This window comes from Typopeltis vanoorti, chromosome 12 (assembly GCF_054136105.1).
Source record: "Typopeltis vanoorti isolate ZY-2024b chromosome 12, IOZ_Tvanoo_1.0, whole genome shotgun sequence".
NCBI classification, from domain to species: domain Eukaryota; kingdom Metazoa; phylum Arthropoda; class Arachnida; order Uropygi; family Thelyphonidae; genus Typopeltis; species Typopeltis vanoorti.
Window position 1 is genome coordinate 99,204,058 of NC_143560.1, and position 19,566 is coordinate 99,223,623.

The 19,566-nt window shown below is 37.1% G+C and overlaps 1 protein-coding gene across 1 annotated transcript in view; it reads right to left on the reverse strand.

Moving 5' to 3' along the window:
- Pop1 (POP1 ribonuclease P/MRP subunit) overlaps positions 1 to 17,726 on the reverse strand; it is a 35,205-nt gene extending 17,479 nt beyond the window's left edge. Inside the window, exons 1-2 of the mRNA XM_090402154.1 lie at positions 17,501 to 17,726; positions 8,182 to 8,269 (exon numbers count right to left, since the gene is read on the reverse strand). Of these exons, the coding sequence (XP_090258280.1) occupies positions 8,182 to 8,269; positions 17,501 to 17,596 (184 nt within the window). The 5' untranslated portion in view covers positions 17,597 to 17,726. The remainder of the gene's footprint in view (positions 1 to 8,181; positions 8,270 to 17,500) is intronic.
- Positions 17,727 to 19,566: the final 1,840 nt, after the last annotated feature.

Below are 19,566 nucleotides of genomic sequence, written 5' to 3' on the forward strand. Positions count from 1 at the left end.
GCATTTGAATGGATTTAGTGTGAATCAATTAGAGAGACTATTGCTGCAAGGAGGAAGTAAGAGGTGAAGCAGAACATCAGGAGAGAGGAATTGGTGAGATTGAAGTGATTGTAAATTAGAAGCATAGTACTGTGATAATGATAGAATGAGAATGCAAGATGGACAGGGAAATGGGAGAGTTAAGGTGGACATGGAGAGACAATATAAGAAGATTTGATGTTGGGAGTAGTAGCAAATGTGCATATGGATATGGTCGGTATGGGAAGGGGAATGACCTGGGATATACAGGGTGTAGTTGGGGCTGAAAAGATAGATAGGGTAAGTGGTGATAAAGGCAAATGGGAATGGTTAAGTGTGAGGCAATCACAACCTACAAGTGGCATGGGCAGGACTGGTTATAGACCTAAAAGTGAATTCTATGTTTATTTACAAAGCCAGGAGCATCAGAAATAAGGGAGATGAAATGGTTTTGTTGATTGAGTTTATTTACCCAAAAATTGTTGGAATAAGTGAAACATGGTTGGATGAGGATGATATCCTCATGAGAGTAGAACTGGAAGGGTTTCAGGAGTATATGTTTTCCATGAGGATAGAAAGGGGGGGGGGGGGCTACTGTGTGGGGTTAGAGATTGACAGAAAAATATATTTAGTTGGATGTGCTTACAGGCCAGGGAATGTGGGGGGTGGTAATGAAGAAATGTATAAATGTATAAGCAACTTCAGTTAATGAACAAGGGAGGGGGGGGGGGGGTTAATTATGGTGGTATAGATTGGAATGAAGAGATAGCATTTGAGAATATAGAAAATGAATTTCTCGAGTTATTGACAGTCAACTATCTTAGGCAGTTTTAAAGGAGGGCACATGAGGATCGAGAGTCAGATCTGATCATGTCATCGGAGGATGTGATTATGAGTGCGATTTTGCACTTTCGTTTCTTCAGCTATACTTTCTTTCACTTCTGTTTCATGATTTATACAATCATTTTACTCCTGCAATTGCTTCCATTCCATGATTTGTTGGTCATTTGTTCTTGCAATTATGCTCTTTCACTCCATACACTAGTTTCGCTTTTACCAATAACTGGTAGTCCAACATAATATCACACTTTGGACATATCCATACCCTCTCTCATCTTCTGTTCAGTCTCTTCATAAACATGGTCTCCACACATTCTACCATGTATACGTATTGCATTCATGACAACATACCATTCTTGAAAAGTCCATGCTGTTGATTGTTTGATTTTTGCACTGTGCAATGAGCTGATGTCATTCATACTGCCATTTTGTTGCTTCACTGCTTTGTGACTTCAAAAACAGTAAAAATAAAAGTTTGTTTCAAACATACAAATATCCACAATCACTCAGTTATGCAAAGCTATAAAAATAAACAAAATTACACCAAAACACAAATCCAAATTGCTACTTGACTACAAAAATAAAACTTACCTTTTCAGCAGCCACTTTTGACATCCTTTCACTAAGTGGCACTCTAGCACCCTCTGTCTCTCCATCTCTATTCCAGTCAGGATGTCATCCTTGTTCAACCATGTCTCACTCATTCCAACAATTTTGGGGCAAATGAAATCTATGAATACTACAATTTTATTCCCCTTGTTTCGAATACATGTAGCATTTGACTAGGATATGATTCCTCCATACTCCCCACCTCCTGTCTATTTCTCTCTATCATCATTGATATTACACCTCTTCCCCACATGTCTGACTATCTTAATCCTATCTTGCACACTTACAGATCTACTCTTGAAACCATCATCTCTACTTTTCATGCATTGTCTCCCTGTCCACCATTATTTCTTCCCTCTATTTCCCTGTCCATCTTGTATTCCTTCTCTCTCAATCTCTTCACTCGTGCCACTCACCTCTCCATTCACAAACTCTCTTATCATACTCTGCTGTTTGTCCATGACATCTCTTACTTCCTCAGGTTTTCCATTCACTTCAGCCATCACTTTCCTTTGCAGCTACAGTTTCTCCAACTGACTCACACCAAATACATTTAATAGTGTAGTCCATCTCTTATATACAGCTCTAGTCATCCATCCCTCAAATTCACAAATGAACTTCTTTCTCCTCACAACTCTACTAGCATAAAATTCATGATCTTCGCTTGGCTTCTCAACTCATTATCACCATACCTGGGCAACATGATGACGACCCTATCCACCACTGTTATCTTTAACTCTCCTTAACAGCCTCCTTACATTCTCCTTGTTACCAGTCAAATCAGTTGTGCCAACTCTTTTGCTCGCTACTCCTCTTATCCAATGCTCCAATCACTCTGCTCATTCTATCTCCCAGAAAACAAACCTTGTGCACCTTTCCATTCACCACACCTCTAATCATTAAATCCCCCATACAATCTTACTACTAAGGCAATTGATGTGAAGTCATTAGCCTCTATATACAAGTAGCCCAGTTGTGAAGATACATCGCATGCAATAATTTCTGGCATCTTTAATTTATAATGCTACTCTCAAATCATTCAATATCTCTTTCAAAGCTTTCATCCCATTCTTCTTCACATTTCCATGCAAATCTAGAATTCTCCTCAGTTCATTCCTCATATGTTTAACCCAGTGTTTCTCAACGTTTTTTGGATCATGCCCCACCTCAACATCTCAAAAGATTTTGATGGCACCTGTTTAGCATAATAGTCAGCCAAGTTCTGAAAAAGTATAATATAAATATGTATAAATATGTGCATGTGCATTTTCTAATTGCCCCCCAAAATATTCAAATTGACCCCTGTGGGGCATACGCCCCACCGTTGAGAAACACTGGTTTATCCTCCTGCCTCAGTGTTGCCAGCTGTCATGCTGCTCACCACTGCCAGCTACACACGCTGTCTTACCATTCAATGTGGCTAACTCACCACCACTTTTGCCTGCTACTTACCATTACCACTGAAACACTCAGCCATACTGTCAACACTGCTTACTTCCATAGTTCATGCAATACTACAGTAATTATATATGTTCATTTCAATTATTTCAATTATGTTACTCTTTGGTCACAGTTAACAGAAAATTTAAAGTTATTCTTACTGTTATACTAGGCTCAACTTAAATATACATATTATTATTATTCAGGCCTCCATGGAGTCAAAAGACTCATTGAGGGAGGTCCCTCCTAGGAAACACAAAGTCTATCATACCACTCCTTAAATGCACTGACTGTTCTTGCTCTCAGCACTCCATCAGGCAATGCATTCCATGGTTCAACCACCCTCCATGCAAAGAAACCACTCCTTATCCTCTTTCTCACTGTTTCCTTTCATAACTTCCAGGGATGGCCCCTTGTCATGACGCCTTCCCGCTGTTCAACCAAGTGAAAGAATTCCTCAGTGTCAACCCTGTAACCACCTCTCAACAGTTTAAAAGTCTCAATCATATCACCCCTCCTTTTTCTATCCACCAAACTCTGCAGTCCACACTCCCTCAGCCAATCCTCATAACTAACATTGTACAGTCCCGACATTATCTTTGTTATCTGCCTTTGTACCCTTTCCACAGTTAATTTATCCCCTTCAAATCCTGGGGACCAGATCTGAGAACAATAGTCTAAGTGTGGTCTGATCAGAGTCTTATACAATGGAATGATAACCATTTTATCTCTGCAGTGTCCTTCTCATTATTGCAGCAATCCTCTGTGTTACCTTCACTACCTTTGTAATATGTCCCCTAAATTTCAGGTTTCTATCGATCATCAAACCCAGATCTCTTGTCTCTAACTCCTCCCATAGAGTATGCAATGTCCCATCGATGTGTCCCAAACCTCAAGACCTTACATTTTGCTGCATTAAACTGACACCCCCATTCATTTGCCCATCTATCTAGCTTATTCAAATCCTCTTGCAGGGCTACCACATCTGCACTATTACTAATAACCTTTCCCAGCTTCGCATCATCCACAAACAACCGAATATTCCCTTGCAATCCACGGACAATGTCATTGATATAAAGGTTAAACAATATAGGTCTCAGTACTGAGCCCTGTGGAACCCCACTTGTAACCTCCTGCCTCTTTGATATTGCTCTACCATACACAACGCTCTGATACCTATTGGACAGCCAATCCTGAATCCAGTTGGCCAATCTGACATCCAGACCCATGTGCTGCAACTTGAATATCAGCTTATCATGTGGCACCCTGTCAAATGCCTTTGCTAAGTCTAGGAAAATGGCAGTATATGCCTTTCCCTCATCTAATACTCTTGTAATTTTATCATAAAAGGCCAGCATATTGCTAAAACAAGAACCCCTTCACAAATCCATGTTGACTCTCACTGATAATATTACTCTCATCTGCCCAATGCTGTATATTGTCCCTCACTACTTTCTCCAAGATCTTACTAACTACTGATGACACACAAACTGGCCTATAATTAGACACTTCCAGTCTACTACTGCCCTTATGCAATGGCACTATCTTACCTTCCTTCTATTCCATGGCACCTTTCCCGCAGCCAGACTTTCGTTGAAAAGCCAGGTCAAGGGCACTATCAGTTCCTTAGCACATTCTCTCAAAACTCGTGGTAAAATACCATCCAGTCCCACAGCTTTACTAACATCCAGAGTACTCAGTATGTGGAACACACTCTCCTCCTGCACCTCTAAACTTCGAACCTGCTCTATCCCTCGAGTATTCAAATTGACTTCTCCAGGATGAAATACTCTAATAAAGTGTTCATTGAACAATTTCACTCTGTCCTCTGCATCAGTCACTCTATTCCCGTTTTTATCCCTCAATGTCGTTCTTCCACAGTCATTTCTCCTCCTACTGGCCACATAGCTAAAAAATTCCCTAGGATTCCCTTGGATCTAAGGGCCAATCTTTTCTCATATTCCAGTTTCGCTTTCCTTACCATACTAGTCACTCTTCTGGCCTGTGTCTTATATTCTTCATGCATCTTCTCTTCACCTGTCTCCTTATATCTCTTCCATAGCCTCTTTTTCGCATGTAGCTCCTGTTTAATATTGTTTGTCATCCACTTTACTCCAAATTGTGTCCTCTTCTTCACTCGTGGAATACAGCTTACCATTGCTGCTAACAAATATTCCCTCACAATTTCCCAAGCACTAATCATATCCCGGCCTTCCAATTCCTCCCTCCATGAAACCTCCCCAAGTTGACATCTAAGACTATTATAATCACCTGCTTTATAATTCCACATATGTTCCCATCTCTTTGATACTCCTGCATGTCTATTCATTTTCCAAGTCAAAACCATATGGTCACTCTCTCCAACTGGTGGGAGAGATGTCATCTAAGTTATTATCAGCTCTTCTGATGCTATAAACAAATCCAAAACTCTTGAACCTCTTGTTCCCTCTGTTACATGTTGCCTAAGACATTTGTCCCTCAAGAATTCTAGAAATTCCATTCCCTTATTGCTACATGCATCTTCCTTTCCAAAATCTATGCTGCTGTAGTTAAAATCTCCCATAACAATTGTTCTTCTTGCACTTACCATGCTCAACTGTCTCAACATCTCCTGGTCCCCATCCTCTGTGCTCCTTGGTCTGTAGCAACATCCCACTAAATGTCCTGTCTTACCCACTTCCACCTCACACCATATGCTTTCAAAATCATTAGTGTCACAGCCTTCCAAAGCCTCCACTCTTAGAGGACATAGGTCATCACTTATCATAAGCAGTACTCCACCACCATGCTTTCCCTTCCTATCCTGCCAAAAAATGCTGTACCCAGCAACTTCTATTTCCTGTTATTATATCCTTTTCTGTCAACCACGTCTCTGTGATCCTAATAATCTTTGGCCAGGCTCATGTTATCAGTGCCACCAAATCCTCTCCCTTATTCTGAATGCTCCTGGCATTGGTATAAAGCATAAAAATGCCATTGTTTCTATACCCAGCATTATCCCCTCTAGACTCCACTGGGCTCAGCGTTACCTGATGTCGTCCCCCTTCTCCCTAGTACCCATTCCCACAAGAGGCCACCCCTACTACCATCTACACTGGGACACACTGACTCGTTCACAACAGCAATCTCTCCAGATGCTTACGTCCTTCCTCATTCAAATGCAGGTGGTCTCTCGCATACAATTCCTCTCTGCTCTCAAACACACTCCAAGTATCCACATATACCAGTCCTCTCTTCTGACACATTCTTGCTATTATGCCATTCAATATCACAGCTCTTCTGCTCAGCTCGACATTATCATACCTAGGCAACATGCACACTATCTTTCCTCTCTGTGTCTTCTTTCGTACAGCCTCAAGCAAGAATTTCATATCTCTTGCTGTCCTATTTACACCACCACTCAAGTCATTTGTTCCCACCATCACAATCATCTCATCCACCCTTTCACCTCTCTCCTGGCAAACACTCCTCACGCATCCTATCTTGAACACCACGGATCATTGAGTCCCCATACATTACACCTCTTACCACCATATTCCTCGATTGCTCACATGCATCCCTCACTCTCTCTCTCTTGTAACAGTTTCTCTCTGTGCTCCCCTACTTACCTGCCTTCCTGACATCACTCTATCTCTAGTCCCTGTGCTCCCTTGCATTCCTCTCATTCCTTCTCTCCTGCTGTTTCCATTCTTTCCTCTTCTATCATTCCTATATCTGACACTCATTCCCCTCTCTTCCACTTATCCTATTCTCACCTCTTCTATCATTCATACAACTCTCTCTCATTCGCTCTCTTATACTGTTCCTATTCTCTCTTCTGCCATTCCCATAACTCTCCCTCAGTCCCTCTCCTCAACTCTACTATTGTTCCTATTCTCTCTTCTGCCATTCCCATAACTCTCCCTCAGTCCCTCTCCTCAACTCTACTATTGTTCCTATTCTCTCCTCTTCTCTCATTCCCATAACTCTCTCTCACTCCTCCTCTGATTCGTCTTGCATTCATCTCTTCCATTCGCTTAATTTCATCTTTCACACTTCTTATCTCATTCCCCAGACATTCCACCTGCTCTTTCAGCTCATCTCTCTCTGTAAGTCAGCCATTCTTGTTTGCCATTCATCCTCCCAATTGAGACTATCTCCTAAAACTTCAGAATCATTCAACCTTTCCATACTCCCAACTCTTATTATTTTATTCATACTTCTCTCACCCTCTATCATACCCGTCATCTCTCTACGTGGAGAATCTCCCATCTCTGACTCAATGAGGTCAGTTATGGTCATTTCTAAATCACCAAGGTCCTCTCATTGCCTGCATTTTGTGCATATACGTTCCCCCCTTCTTTCTCCTGCCACATATACAATCGCCAGGATGCATACATTCCGCAAGTCCCACATGCTACAAAATCCTGTATGATATTGCACAAAATGGAGTCTTAAATGGGGGGGGGGGGGGGGGGCGATATGCCATTTGTAATTTTAACTGCAACTGCCGCCATTATTCAAAATACTGTCGCTAATTAGTGTCAAAAAATAAACGCTAAATAAGTATCAGGGAGTATAACTATAAGAAAAGTGCAAACAATTTCAAACAGAACATTTAAGTACATTAGATATAAATAAATAAATAAAATGAAATCACTAAATAATGAAAACTTATCCTTCATCTTGTCTTCCACCGTTATGCATTTGATTCCGACCCAGTCTTCTCGGTAACCAAAATACCCAATATCGCGAGAACAACTAACTTCAAAAAACAACCACCGACGGACACTCGTATTCCAGAAAACAACTTAGCACTACAAAAACGTAGAAAAATGGACTATTCACCAATTAATAAGCACTTTCTTCAGCACAGCTCAAATTCCCTGCCAGGTGCTACGGCGACTCTAGTGCCATATCAAAGAAAATGGTGAAGTTCAGACATTTTTGGCAGACCTTTCTGCTGTGATACAGATAGATAAATAGGCAGATTGAAGATTAACAATGAGCTTCATCTTTCTATTATCACAGAATGTTAAATGATTTTGACATTTTTTTTTCATCTGCAAATTTATATGATTAATGTAATTTCAAAATTCTTTTACGATTAAAATGTTATACAAAAGAATTCATGAATATACTGAAATGTAAACTTTTAACACTTGTAAAGTTTGGTTCAATGATAGAGTATAATTATTTGAAGTATTATGGGCATAAAAATAAATTAAATAAATTTTGTAATTAAACAAGTACTATATTCATAGTTTCTAAGCTATAAAATACTAATATCCTAACCTGTCTCAGAACTAGTTAGTTCATTGAGTTTAGAGAGTAGTATCAGCTGTGGGCCAAGCAACTCTATGCAACAATAGTAGGAAAGATCCTAATGAATGATAACACATAATATATATATATATATATATATATATATAATTAAAAATATAATTAATAATCAAAATTCTTTACTGAATTTATTAATTTGTTTAATGTTCATTTCAATTATGTTACTCTTTGGTCACAGTTAACATAAAATTTTAAAATGACACACATACACACACACACACACACACACAGGTGTGTGTGTGTCTCCTTTTAAAATAATGACTGAAGAAAATGTTACATATAATTTCATTAACCTTTAAGTTAATTGGAACTATTTCTATTTGTAAATGTATGTTTGTCATGCAGTGCATCCTCGACATGTTCATAAGAACATGCTGAGGATACATAGCATAATAAACATATGAATAAGAACAAATTATTTTATTATATAAATGTTCATGAAGAAAATTTCGAATATCTCTTATAGACTGACAGTCCTTAAAGCGGGAGCCATAATGATTTCAAAAATAAAATAAAATAATAATAAATAAAAGTAAATAAGAAACGGAAATAATCCATACAGTTCACAAGTACAACCAGCAGTCTTAATCATGTATGCATTATGAGATGGACATAGTAATTATTAATTTGCTTACTTTTTATAATCAAGTGAAAATGGAGTTGGGCAAGGGAAATGACTACTCAATGATACTGCTAGACTCTGCAAAAACATTTGACAAAATTGCACCCAGAACTCTACTGCATACGTTGGAGCAAACAGACATGGATATGAACCACAGGGCTTGGCACTTGATCCACTGTTGTTTAATTTGTATACCAATGAAACAGGAAATGATTTGACAGAAAATATCCATTTGTTTGCTGACGATGCTAAATTAACGATGTTTAACTTAGTAAGAAATTGTTGAAGTTCATCAGAAGAGCCATTCCATAAGCAAAAATGTCATCGACATATCTGTACCAATGAGTAGATCTGGGAGAAATGTTGTCAAAGATACGTTTGTTCAAAATGTTCCATAAAGAAATTGGAGATAGCAGGAGAAAGAGGATTACCTACTGCTGTTCCTTCAATATGTTGATACAACTTATTTTTGACAAATGTTGTCAAAGATACAACGTATCTTTGACAACATTAAAACACTGGTTCTTCTAGCCGAATAGAGGCAGATCTTCTCGTTTGTCCGAAATAAGATAATCCACAAGAGCACGGAATCTGGTAGACACCTGGATGATTAACATGTAGAAGCTTGTCCTTAGGAGAAGTGAGAAAGGTGGAGATTTTTCTAAACGGTCGAAAGGCAACAAAAATATTCAGTGGTTTTAAAACTTTTGCTATACGTTCACTGATGCCTTGTACATAAGGGATAGTAATGCACGTTATTTCTTCTGTGTTTGAAGAGGAAGACATATTAAAACTACTCAAAGTTCTTTTAATGAAGCAATTCTTATAACCATTAGATAGAAAGGAAGAAGTTATATATTGTAGTTCTTTCTGTAAAAGATCGTCTGAAGAACCAATCTTATATTGAATACTTTAAACCTGAAAAGTCTGGACTTGCAGAACATGCCATCTTCAGACACAGAGTTCATTGGAGAAAGACAAAAGTTCTTCACAAAAGTCAGTTTCTCATGGAACGGCTTTATAAAGAAACATGTGAAACTCTACTTCATTCTCCTAACTTAAACAGATCCGACGGCTTACGTCTATCCCCTTTATGGGAGATAGTACTTTACAAATCAGCTCATCTTTCCTAACTTTTTATTGTATTGATTTTTATTTTATTTTATTTTATTTTATTTATTTTGTTATTTTATTTTTTTTAAGGAAAGTTATTGATCTCTTTTTAGTTATCTTACACCAGCTACTTAGGTGGTGCTTTTTGGAATTGTCAGTTATTGTTTAATTTGAGCTTAATGTACTGAAGATGCCTGTGACACAGGCGAAAATTATACTATTAAATAATCTTTGTATGCGAGTTTTTTCCGTTATTAATTTTGTATCGATATGTCTACTCACGGTATACCTCTTTTAAAGCATCATCTTCAGTAGTGCAAAGAGCATGTATAGTGCGACACGGAAGCTTAGAAAGCTATGTTATGAAGCAAGGAATCACGCTACACTCTCTACCAAGCAGATGGATGGGTGTGGCGGATGCCTGGTGAACGTCTCTTACCAGAATGCATAACCCCAACTATGAAATTCAGAGGTGGCAGTGTGATGGCATGGTCCTATCTATCCTGGTTTTGCTTCGGACCTCTGTGTTGCCATGAACACAGAACTCCGAGAGGTATCTGAGCATTCTGCACAATGCAATGCTTCCTACTTTGTGGCATTTTTACAAACTGATCATAGTCTCTCTTTCAGGAAGACAATGCATCGTGTGATAAGGTTGCCGCTTTAAATGCATGGTTTATGATATGAACATCACCACACTTGACTTGCCTCCACAGAGCCCCGATTGCAATCCTACTAAACATCTATGAGATGAACTGGAGCATCAGGTAAAGTCAAGGGATGTCCACCCCACAACAGTCAAGGACTTCATTACATGCCTACAGGAAGAATGTTCTAAAATCCCCACTGATTGCTGCAGTAATTGCAATCAAAGGAGGTCCTGCATCTTATTAAGGTGGGCACCATGACTGTTTGTTTCTCACACTATGGCGCCCATTGATTTCTTTTCAAGCAGTGTGTGTGTGTGTGTGTGTGTGTGTGTGTGTGTGTACACACAAGGTGTTTCAAATTTAAAGCACAACTATACAGAACCATCTGTAGAGAGAACCAGTAGGCAAAATACCCTCAAACTTGGTGGACATGCCAACCAGATCACAGGAAAAATTTTGACAATAATGAATAATAATTAAAAAAAAATTAGTTCAAAAATTACCAATAGGAGACACATGGGGCTATGAATTGGAGAAAATTACATTAATGTGAACTGAATGGTATGTGATTGTGAAATGATTCAGAATTGATGAAATAAAGTTATCTGATGTGTTTATTTCATTCAATTCATAAAATAATGTGATACAAAACCATCACATAGAGCTAATGTGCTGCAAAGAGATCTGGATGATCAATGGTGATGTCCAATATAATAGCCTTTGTGCAGGACTAATAGATGATACTTTCCAATACAGCATTGTCTACAGCAGACTACAACTGATCTGTTAAAAGGTTTTGCACATAATGTGCAATTTTCTCTTTCAAATCTGCAGGTGAAGAACTTGATCCCAATACACCATGCTTTTGAGGCAATCACAAAGCCAAGTCACAGGGGTTAAGGTCTATTCAATGTGATGGCCATTTCATTGAAAATGAGCAACTGATTATTCTATCTTCTGTGAAATGTTGATGCAATAACTATGGAACTTAACATCCTATGTGGGGAGGAGGAGCTCTGTCTTGTATAAATAAGTTCATATATAATATGTTCAGGCACCTTCTTTATTGCAGTTACAGGGTGACAAAACTGTTCAACATGTCTCAATCATGTGCAGTCATGACTATGTAGGTCATGGCTGCACTAAAATTAGTTTTTAAACCTTTCCTAGTGCTGTAAATATTCCATTAAACCTCCAACATGATGTCCTCCCAGCACTTAAGCTTCAACACATAGAAATGCCCTATATTAATAACAATTGATGTTTTAAAAAAATAAGATGATGCCTCAGAAATATGGTGCACATTGACACAGTACAACAAAAGGTTTGATACTGCACCAATGTTCATTTAATTGATGCCAAATGTTTAAACTAAACATTTGGCATCCTTGAACCCAGGCTATGATATCCACTACATCACATGGTGTGATAGATCTCTTTCAACTACATGCACGTTTAACAAAGTATATTTTCCAGTTGTTTGATCAGTTAATGTAGCATCTTTTGCTGATGATGTACGCCCTATAATTTACAAAACTAGTATTTTTTGAGAGAAGATGCAAGGAATAAAAAAAAGTCTGACTATGTTATTGTCAACAATGTTTTCCCACTGGTTCAGACAAAAAGTATACAGAGGATCTGAAATAGGAAGTGATCACCATATAGTGTTGAATAGGATAAAATTGAACTTCATATTGAAAAGAAGTATAAGAAAGTTTTGAAACAAATCTAAGTTGAACAGCTATCAGATGTGAATGTAGACAAATACACAAACATCATCAAATTCCTGCCATGTACCCTCAAGGGGGTGTACAGGATATGATAGTACTACATGTACTACATGAAAAATTTACATCATTACTAACTTCCTATCTACAATTTTCCTCCAAAACAGTCTGTTACTCGTCAAGACTCCAACATTATCAGATCTTATATTTCTATTGTCTAAGGCACTTTGTACAGTATCAATCCACCTATATCTTGGTCTTCCTCTGGGTCGTTTTCTAGCCAATCTGGAAGAGAACACTTGATTTGCTAATCTTTCCTCGCCCATTCTGTTTAAGTGACCATACCACCTGAAATTAGCTTTACTAATGCACTCTTGAATGCTGACAATGTCAAGTTCTTTCCTAATATCCTCATTTTCAATATGATATTGCCATTGATGCCATCTGTTCATGCACCAAATCTTTCTCTGGACTCTCATATCTGCAGTCTGTAGTCTTTGCCCAAGTGTTTTACTTCTGACAGTCTTTGCCCAAGCGTTTTACTTCTGACCCAGCTTTCAGATCCATAAGTTAAAACCGGTTTGAACACTGTCTTGTATACAGCTAAATTAGTGTTTTGACTAATTTCTCTCTTATTCCATATAAATATATGCAGTTGACTTCCTACCATACCAGCTTTGTTGACTCTGTTGTCTATTTCCATATTTAATTTACCATCTTCACTAAAAATCGTGCCTAAGTAGCTGAAATGTTTTACTTGTTCTATAGGTTCTGCATTCATAATGCTGTTGATATTTTCAATGCTTCTGCCTATTTTCATTGTCTTTGTTTTGTTATTGCTAAATTTCATACCATATCGATTATAACAGTTATTCAATTTAGTCGGAATCTTGCAGGCCTGTAGTAGATTTATTTAGAAGTATAACATCGTCTGCATAAAGCAAAGAGCTGACATTAATATCTCCAATTTTGATATCAGGTTTAATATCAGTTTCCTTCATAATGTAATCCATATAGATAATGAATAACAGAGGGGAGAATGTACATCCTTGTCTCACACCAGATTTAATATTAAACCATCATCCTGTACTTCCTTCAATTCTAACTGCTGACTTACAACTCAAATAAAGACTAAGTATTGCTTGATATAATGCCCCATTGACGCCATATAACTGTAGCGTATTGAAAAGCTTCTCTCTTGGCACCTTGTCATATGCCTTTTCCAAATCGACAAAACTTAAATACAGATCTTTGTTATATTCCTATGCTTTCTCAACTATTTTCCTTAAAGTGAAGATCTGATCCTGACAGCCTCTATTTGGCCTGAATCCAGCTTGTTCTTCAACAAGCTTTTCTTCCACAATTCTTCTCAACCATTTCTCAAGTATACTTGCATAGATCTTGCCAGGAGCACTCAGTAGGGAAATATCTCTGTAATTCTCATATTCAGTTTTATTGCGTTTTTTATATATGGGTACTATGAGAGCTCTACTCCAATCATCAGGAATTCGTCCCTCTGTCCAGGTTTTCTGAACTATGCAGTGAAGCCGCTGTAAGACTTTTAAACCGCCACACTTCAGCATTTCTGGTCAAATATCATCTACTCCTGTTGCTTTTCCACATTTCAAGCCTTTGATCGTTTTTTCATCTTCAAGTATGGATATGTATTCCTCACTGTATGCCTGTTGAGTGTGTTTTACCACTGTGCTATCACTGCTTGTTTCATTTAGCAATTTCTCAAAGTAATTACTCCATACTTCAAGGATATCTTTTTCTCCGGTTTTCATATCACCATTATTATCTCTATCGCCTTTTACAGCACTCTTTCCTCCATTTCTAAGCTTCTTCAACACAACCTCCAGAATATTTTGCCACCTTCTTGATATTTATTTTCTATGTTCTTGCCAAAGTCCTCCCATGACTTTTGTTTAACTAATTTTACAGTGTTTAGCTTTCTTACATTTGTCTCTGTATTCTCTAAGAGAACAAGCTAACTTATTTGCCAGGAACTTTTGATATGCTTTCTTCTTTTCCTTCACTGCCTCTTTAACTGCCTGTGTCCACCATGGAGTTCTGATTTTTCTATCCTTGCAGACAACCTCACCACATGCCTCTCTAGCTGAATCAATCAGTGTTTTCTTCAAGGTTTGCCACTGAATCTCCAAGGTTTGGTTGCTGTTCTCAAACTCTTTCATTTTTTCTTCAATAATCTTTCTTTATTTTAGTCTACAGTTCACATCTGAAAGCTGCTCAACTTTTATTCGCTTTAAAACTTTTTTACATGTTATTCTTTTCAATATGAAATTCAATTTTATCCTGCTCAAGACTAAATAATGATCACTTCCAATTTCAAATCCTCTGTAGGATGAGATTTTTTTCTTATTCCTTGCCTATTCTCTCCATGTGAATTTGTGCACATTTTTATGTTGGAACATGGTGTTAGTAATAACCAGTCCATGTCCTGAGCAGAAATCCAACAGGTATTTGCCATTATTATTAGCTTTGCTCTTTTCCCCTAATTTTCCTAAAATATTTTTGTATGTCTGCCAATCATTTCCTACTCTGCTATTTAGTTCCTCAACAAGGACCAACTTTTCATTTTTCATTGTGTCAATTGCTTTCTCTAAAGCATCAAAAAATTCCTCCACTTCTACCTTAGCAGAACCTTCTGTGGGGCTATAGGCACAAATAAGTCTGATTGTCCATTTCCCTATTCTCATACAATGGCTACTCCTTCTTTTCCTTGATTGTCATTGCCTGAATATAACATTTTGTATTTATTGCTCAGAAAGATCTCACCAGTTTTTGTCTTTTTTGTTTCAGTCACCCTATGATGTCGATCTGGTACTTATCTGACTCCTCAGCTAGCTCCATTTCTTTGCCATTCAGGCTTCTCATGTTGATAGTACCGATCTTTAATTCTGGTGATGTTGAGTTAGGGTGTGTTTTCAGATTTATTCCAGTAGCTGACTTTTCGATGTTCGCCCTGGTTCCCTGGTGAAAACAACGGGGGTCTTGTTTAACCAGGCGAAGCCCCAGCCAGCGTGAAATTTTGTCATGTTGTACTATCATTTTGTATTCTTCTTTTTTAAGCCAATAAGAATACAATTTGGTCGGCTAAATCCCAAATTTTCAGCCCATCCTCGTTCGTTCAGTATCCAGGTAGATACCCAACAGGGTGCACCACCAGAAGGTGAGGATTGGACATTAGGTCAGAAGCCCTGGTCGGTTCTCTGCATTCCTTTAAAGGCTATGTGGAAGTCTCCTCTCAGTTATATTTTTGAGTTAAGTTAAGCTTTGAACCTTAAGCACACCTATACACAAACATTATTGAAGAAAAACTGAAAGAGTTTGAAAACAAGAACCAAACCTTGGAGATTCAGCAGCAAATCCTAAAGAAAACTTTTGACTAAGCAAGAGAAGCACGTGGTGAGGTAATCTGTTAGGATAGAAAAATCAGAACTCCATTGTGGACTCGGGAAGTTAAAGAAGCAGTGAAGGAAAGAAGAAAGCATACAGAAAGTTCCTGGCAAATAAGTAATCTTGTGCTCTTAGGGAATACATAGAAAAATGTAAGAGAGCAAAGCGTAAAATTAGCTAAATAAAGTCATGGGAAGATTTTGATAAGAACATAGAAAATAAATGCCAGGAAGGTGGTAAAATATTCTGTTGGCTATTGAAAAAGCTCAAAAATTGAAGAAAGAATAGTGTAAAAAGAATTAGAGATGATTAAGGGAACATGAAAACTGAATATAAAGATATTCTTCATGTATGGAGTAATTACTTTGAAAGATTGCTAAATGAAACAAGCAGTGACAGCATGTTGGTAGAAAACACTTGACAGGAATGTCATCTGGAATATATATCTGTACTTGAAGTAGAAAAAGCAATCACAAACGTCAAATGTGGAAAGGCAGCTGGAGTAGACAATATCCAACCAGAAATGCTAATATATGGAGGTATAAAAGTTTTACAGTGGATACACTGCATAATTCAGAAGGCTTGGTCAGAGAGTCAAATTCTAGATGACTGGAGTAGAGTGCCCATCTATAAAAAAAAAAGGAATAAAACTGAATATGAGAATTATAGAGGAATTTCTCTGCTGAGTGTTCCTGGTATGATTTCTGGAGAAATGGCTAAGAAAAATTATAGAGAAGAACAAGCTAGGTTCAGATCAAACAGAGATTGTCAGGACCAGGTTTTCACTTTAAGACAAATAGTTCGGAAATCTTGAAAATATAACAAGAATCTGTATTTGATCTGGAATAGGCATATGACATGGTGCCAAAAGGAAAGCTGTTCAAAATGCTCCAATTATATGGTGTAAATGTCCCATTTACACCATATAACTGGAGCAATTCATATAACAAGCAATACATAGTCTCTATTAAAATTGTAAATTAGCAGTTAGAATTGAAGGAGGTACAGGAAGATGGGCTTGATGTCATATCTGGTATCAGACAAAGATGTGCATTATCTATATGGATCACATTATGAAGGAAAACAGTATTAAACATTATATCGAAATCAGCTCTTTACTTTATGCAGATGATGTTATACTTCTAAATAAATCCAGGACATGTCTGAAGGAGACCCTGACCAAATTGAATAACTGTTGTAATAAATTTGATATGAAAATCTGCATTAAAAAAGACAAAGACAATGAAAATAAGCAGAAACATTGAAAACATCAACTGCATTCTCAATGGAGAATTTACAAAACATTTCAGAAGATGGCAAATTAAATTTGGAAATAGAGAGCAGAATTAACAAAGTTGGTATGGCAGGAAGGCAAGTGAATAAATTTATATGGAATAAGACAGAGATTAGGCAAAACATTAAACTAACTATATATTTACTCTTCAAATAATGTAGTCTACATACCAACATTATGAAAATCTACTGAACAATCTCAATTTATGAAATATGATTATAAATAAAGAACAGAAGATAATTTATCATTCATAGTAATAATAATAATTAAAATCACAAAGCTAGCTATATATAAAAAAAGTAACTTTCCATAAGAGTAACTTTATAATAGTATCTTACAATAAAGGTATAAAGTCATTCTTCAATTTAAAACAGAAACATTTACTTATCACTATGTTACAGAACATGCATTCTACTTTTAAAATTTAATACTGAAAATCACATACCTGGAGCAAAACGTGATATACAGATGCCCGATAATTTGCACGAAAAGTTTTATCGTTGGAATGTAGAGGAAGCTTATAATTCCAGAGTTCAACCATTTTAAAGCGTTTTGCAAACCAGATGTGTGTTTCTAGCCAAATGTGGTTGCGTTGTCGCCTGTTATAATCTGCTAACAAATTTCTGGGTCGGCGTCGATGCTTCCTACTTGGCCTTTTGGTTATCTTCAATTTTTTCTTCTCCAGCTATAGTATATATAATACAGTTCACAAAACATTATTAGTTATATAATGTAAGATTAAAAACAAGTCTTGTTTGCTCAATATTTATCATTTGGACTAAAACGACCAGAAAAGTAGCCTGGATTTTAGTGCTAAGACAGCACAAAAGATGAAGCAAAAATTTGCTATATCTATCAGCTTATGTTTGTAGATAAAATCAGAGGTTTATAGAGGAAACCATTTTTTCTTTATAGAGGTTTCTTGGATGAAGGGGGGGGGATTTTCAAACATCTGGTGTAGATCTTATTAACTACTACAGAAGCATTACAAATGAAATAGAGACAGAGAATAAGGCAAGCCAGTAGGTTTTGTGGAGTGATGCATCCTACAATGAGTGCTTGGAGGTATCACATAATAGTAATAATACCAAAGTGACTGGGCAAAATTTTATTAGCATTCTAGATACCAAATTTCATTAAATTCCATCCAGCCTCAATGAATTTATTACTTTTATTTTATGCAAATCCATCCATGAAAAGTTATTTATAGTATAGTACTATAAATGGACTAAGGATTAAATATCTGGAAATCCTGCTCCAGAGAAAAAAAGTGGAATTCTGTCAAAACATTTCAAGCCTCTAATAAGCAGGGCAATCGTCTCATGCTGGATAATGAAATTCACAAACATTAATGTCTGCAGTGGGATTCAAACCACCATCTATTGGAGAGCATACACGCTATCTAGCCAACAGGCTGGCAAATTACTATCGCTATCGTTTTGCCAAATTGTGCTAATGAAAGATTGATATAAAATGAGTTGACATTCTAAATTACAAATTATTAAAATACTAGAATAAAGAGCTTAAAGGTTTCATTCTGGGAAAGTGTTTAACAGAGGGTTTTCTGTCTGAGAACCAAGAGTTTGAAATGACTGTCAGGCCAGTGAAATCTAAATGTATGAGGGTTGTCTGAAAAGTTTGGTAAGAAAATAAGTTAAACACATTTTTTTTTGAAAAAAAAAAAAAAAAAAAATCAGCTTTATTTCTCAACATAGTTTCCATTGAGGTCTACACATTTGGTCCAGCGAGTTTCTAATTTTTTCATCCCATCTAAAAAGTAGGATTTGTCAAATTGTGCAAAATAGTCATTGACAGCCTTGATGACATCCTTGTTTGAAGAAAGATTTTTCCCATTGAGCCAAATTTTGAAGTTTGGGAACAAGAAGTCACACAGGGCCAAGTGTGGAGAGTACAGTGTGTGGAACCAATTCAAATCTCAATTCATGTAATTTTTTACCATTGCGATGGCCAATGTGTGGGACAGTGCATTGTCTTGATGAAAGAGCACTTTTTTGTGCACCAATCTTGGCTGTTTTTTCCTTTGGTTCTTCTTTTAAACGGTCCAACAATGACGCATAATAGACTCCTGTTATTGTCTTACCTTTTCAGGCATCCAGAGCACACTTCATCTTCGATGGACTTATGATACATTTAAACTCATTTATCCAAAAATAACTAGTCTTTAATGCTGGAGCAGAGTCCCTATGAACTGCATCTAACTTGGCTTTGATCTGCATGGCTGTCCACTTCTTCAAATAAAACTGTTTTATCTACATGAAAAACTCAATTTTCTCTATTTTTACGAAAAATGCAAACACAGTCATATTAAATGTTTGTCAAACGAGAACTATGCATTGCACCTGGCTAAAATTTTGCCAGGGGTCATGAAAAAGATGATATGTGCTGACACTGGTATAAATGAATGAATTGTGTTGCTGTCTATTGGAAATTTTCCAAACTTTTCAAACAACCCTTGTACTAATAAAAGGCACATATATGGGACTCATAAAT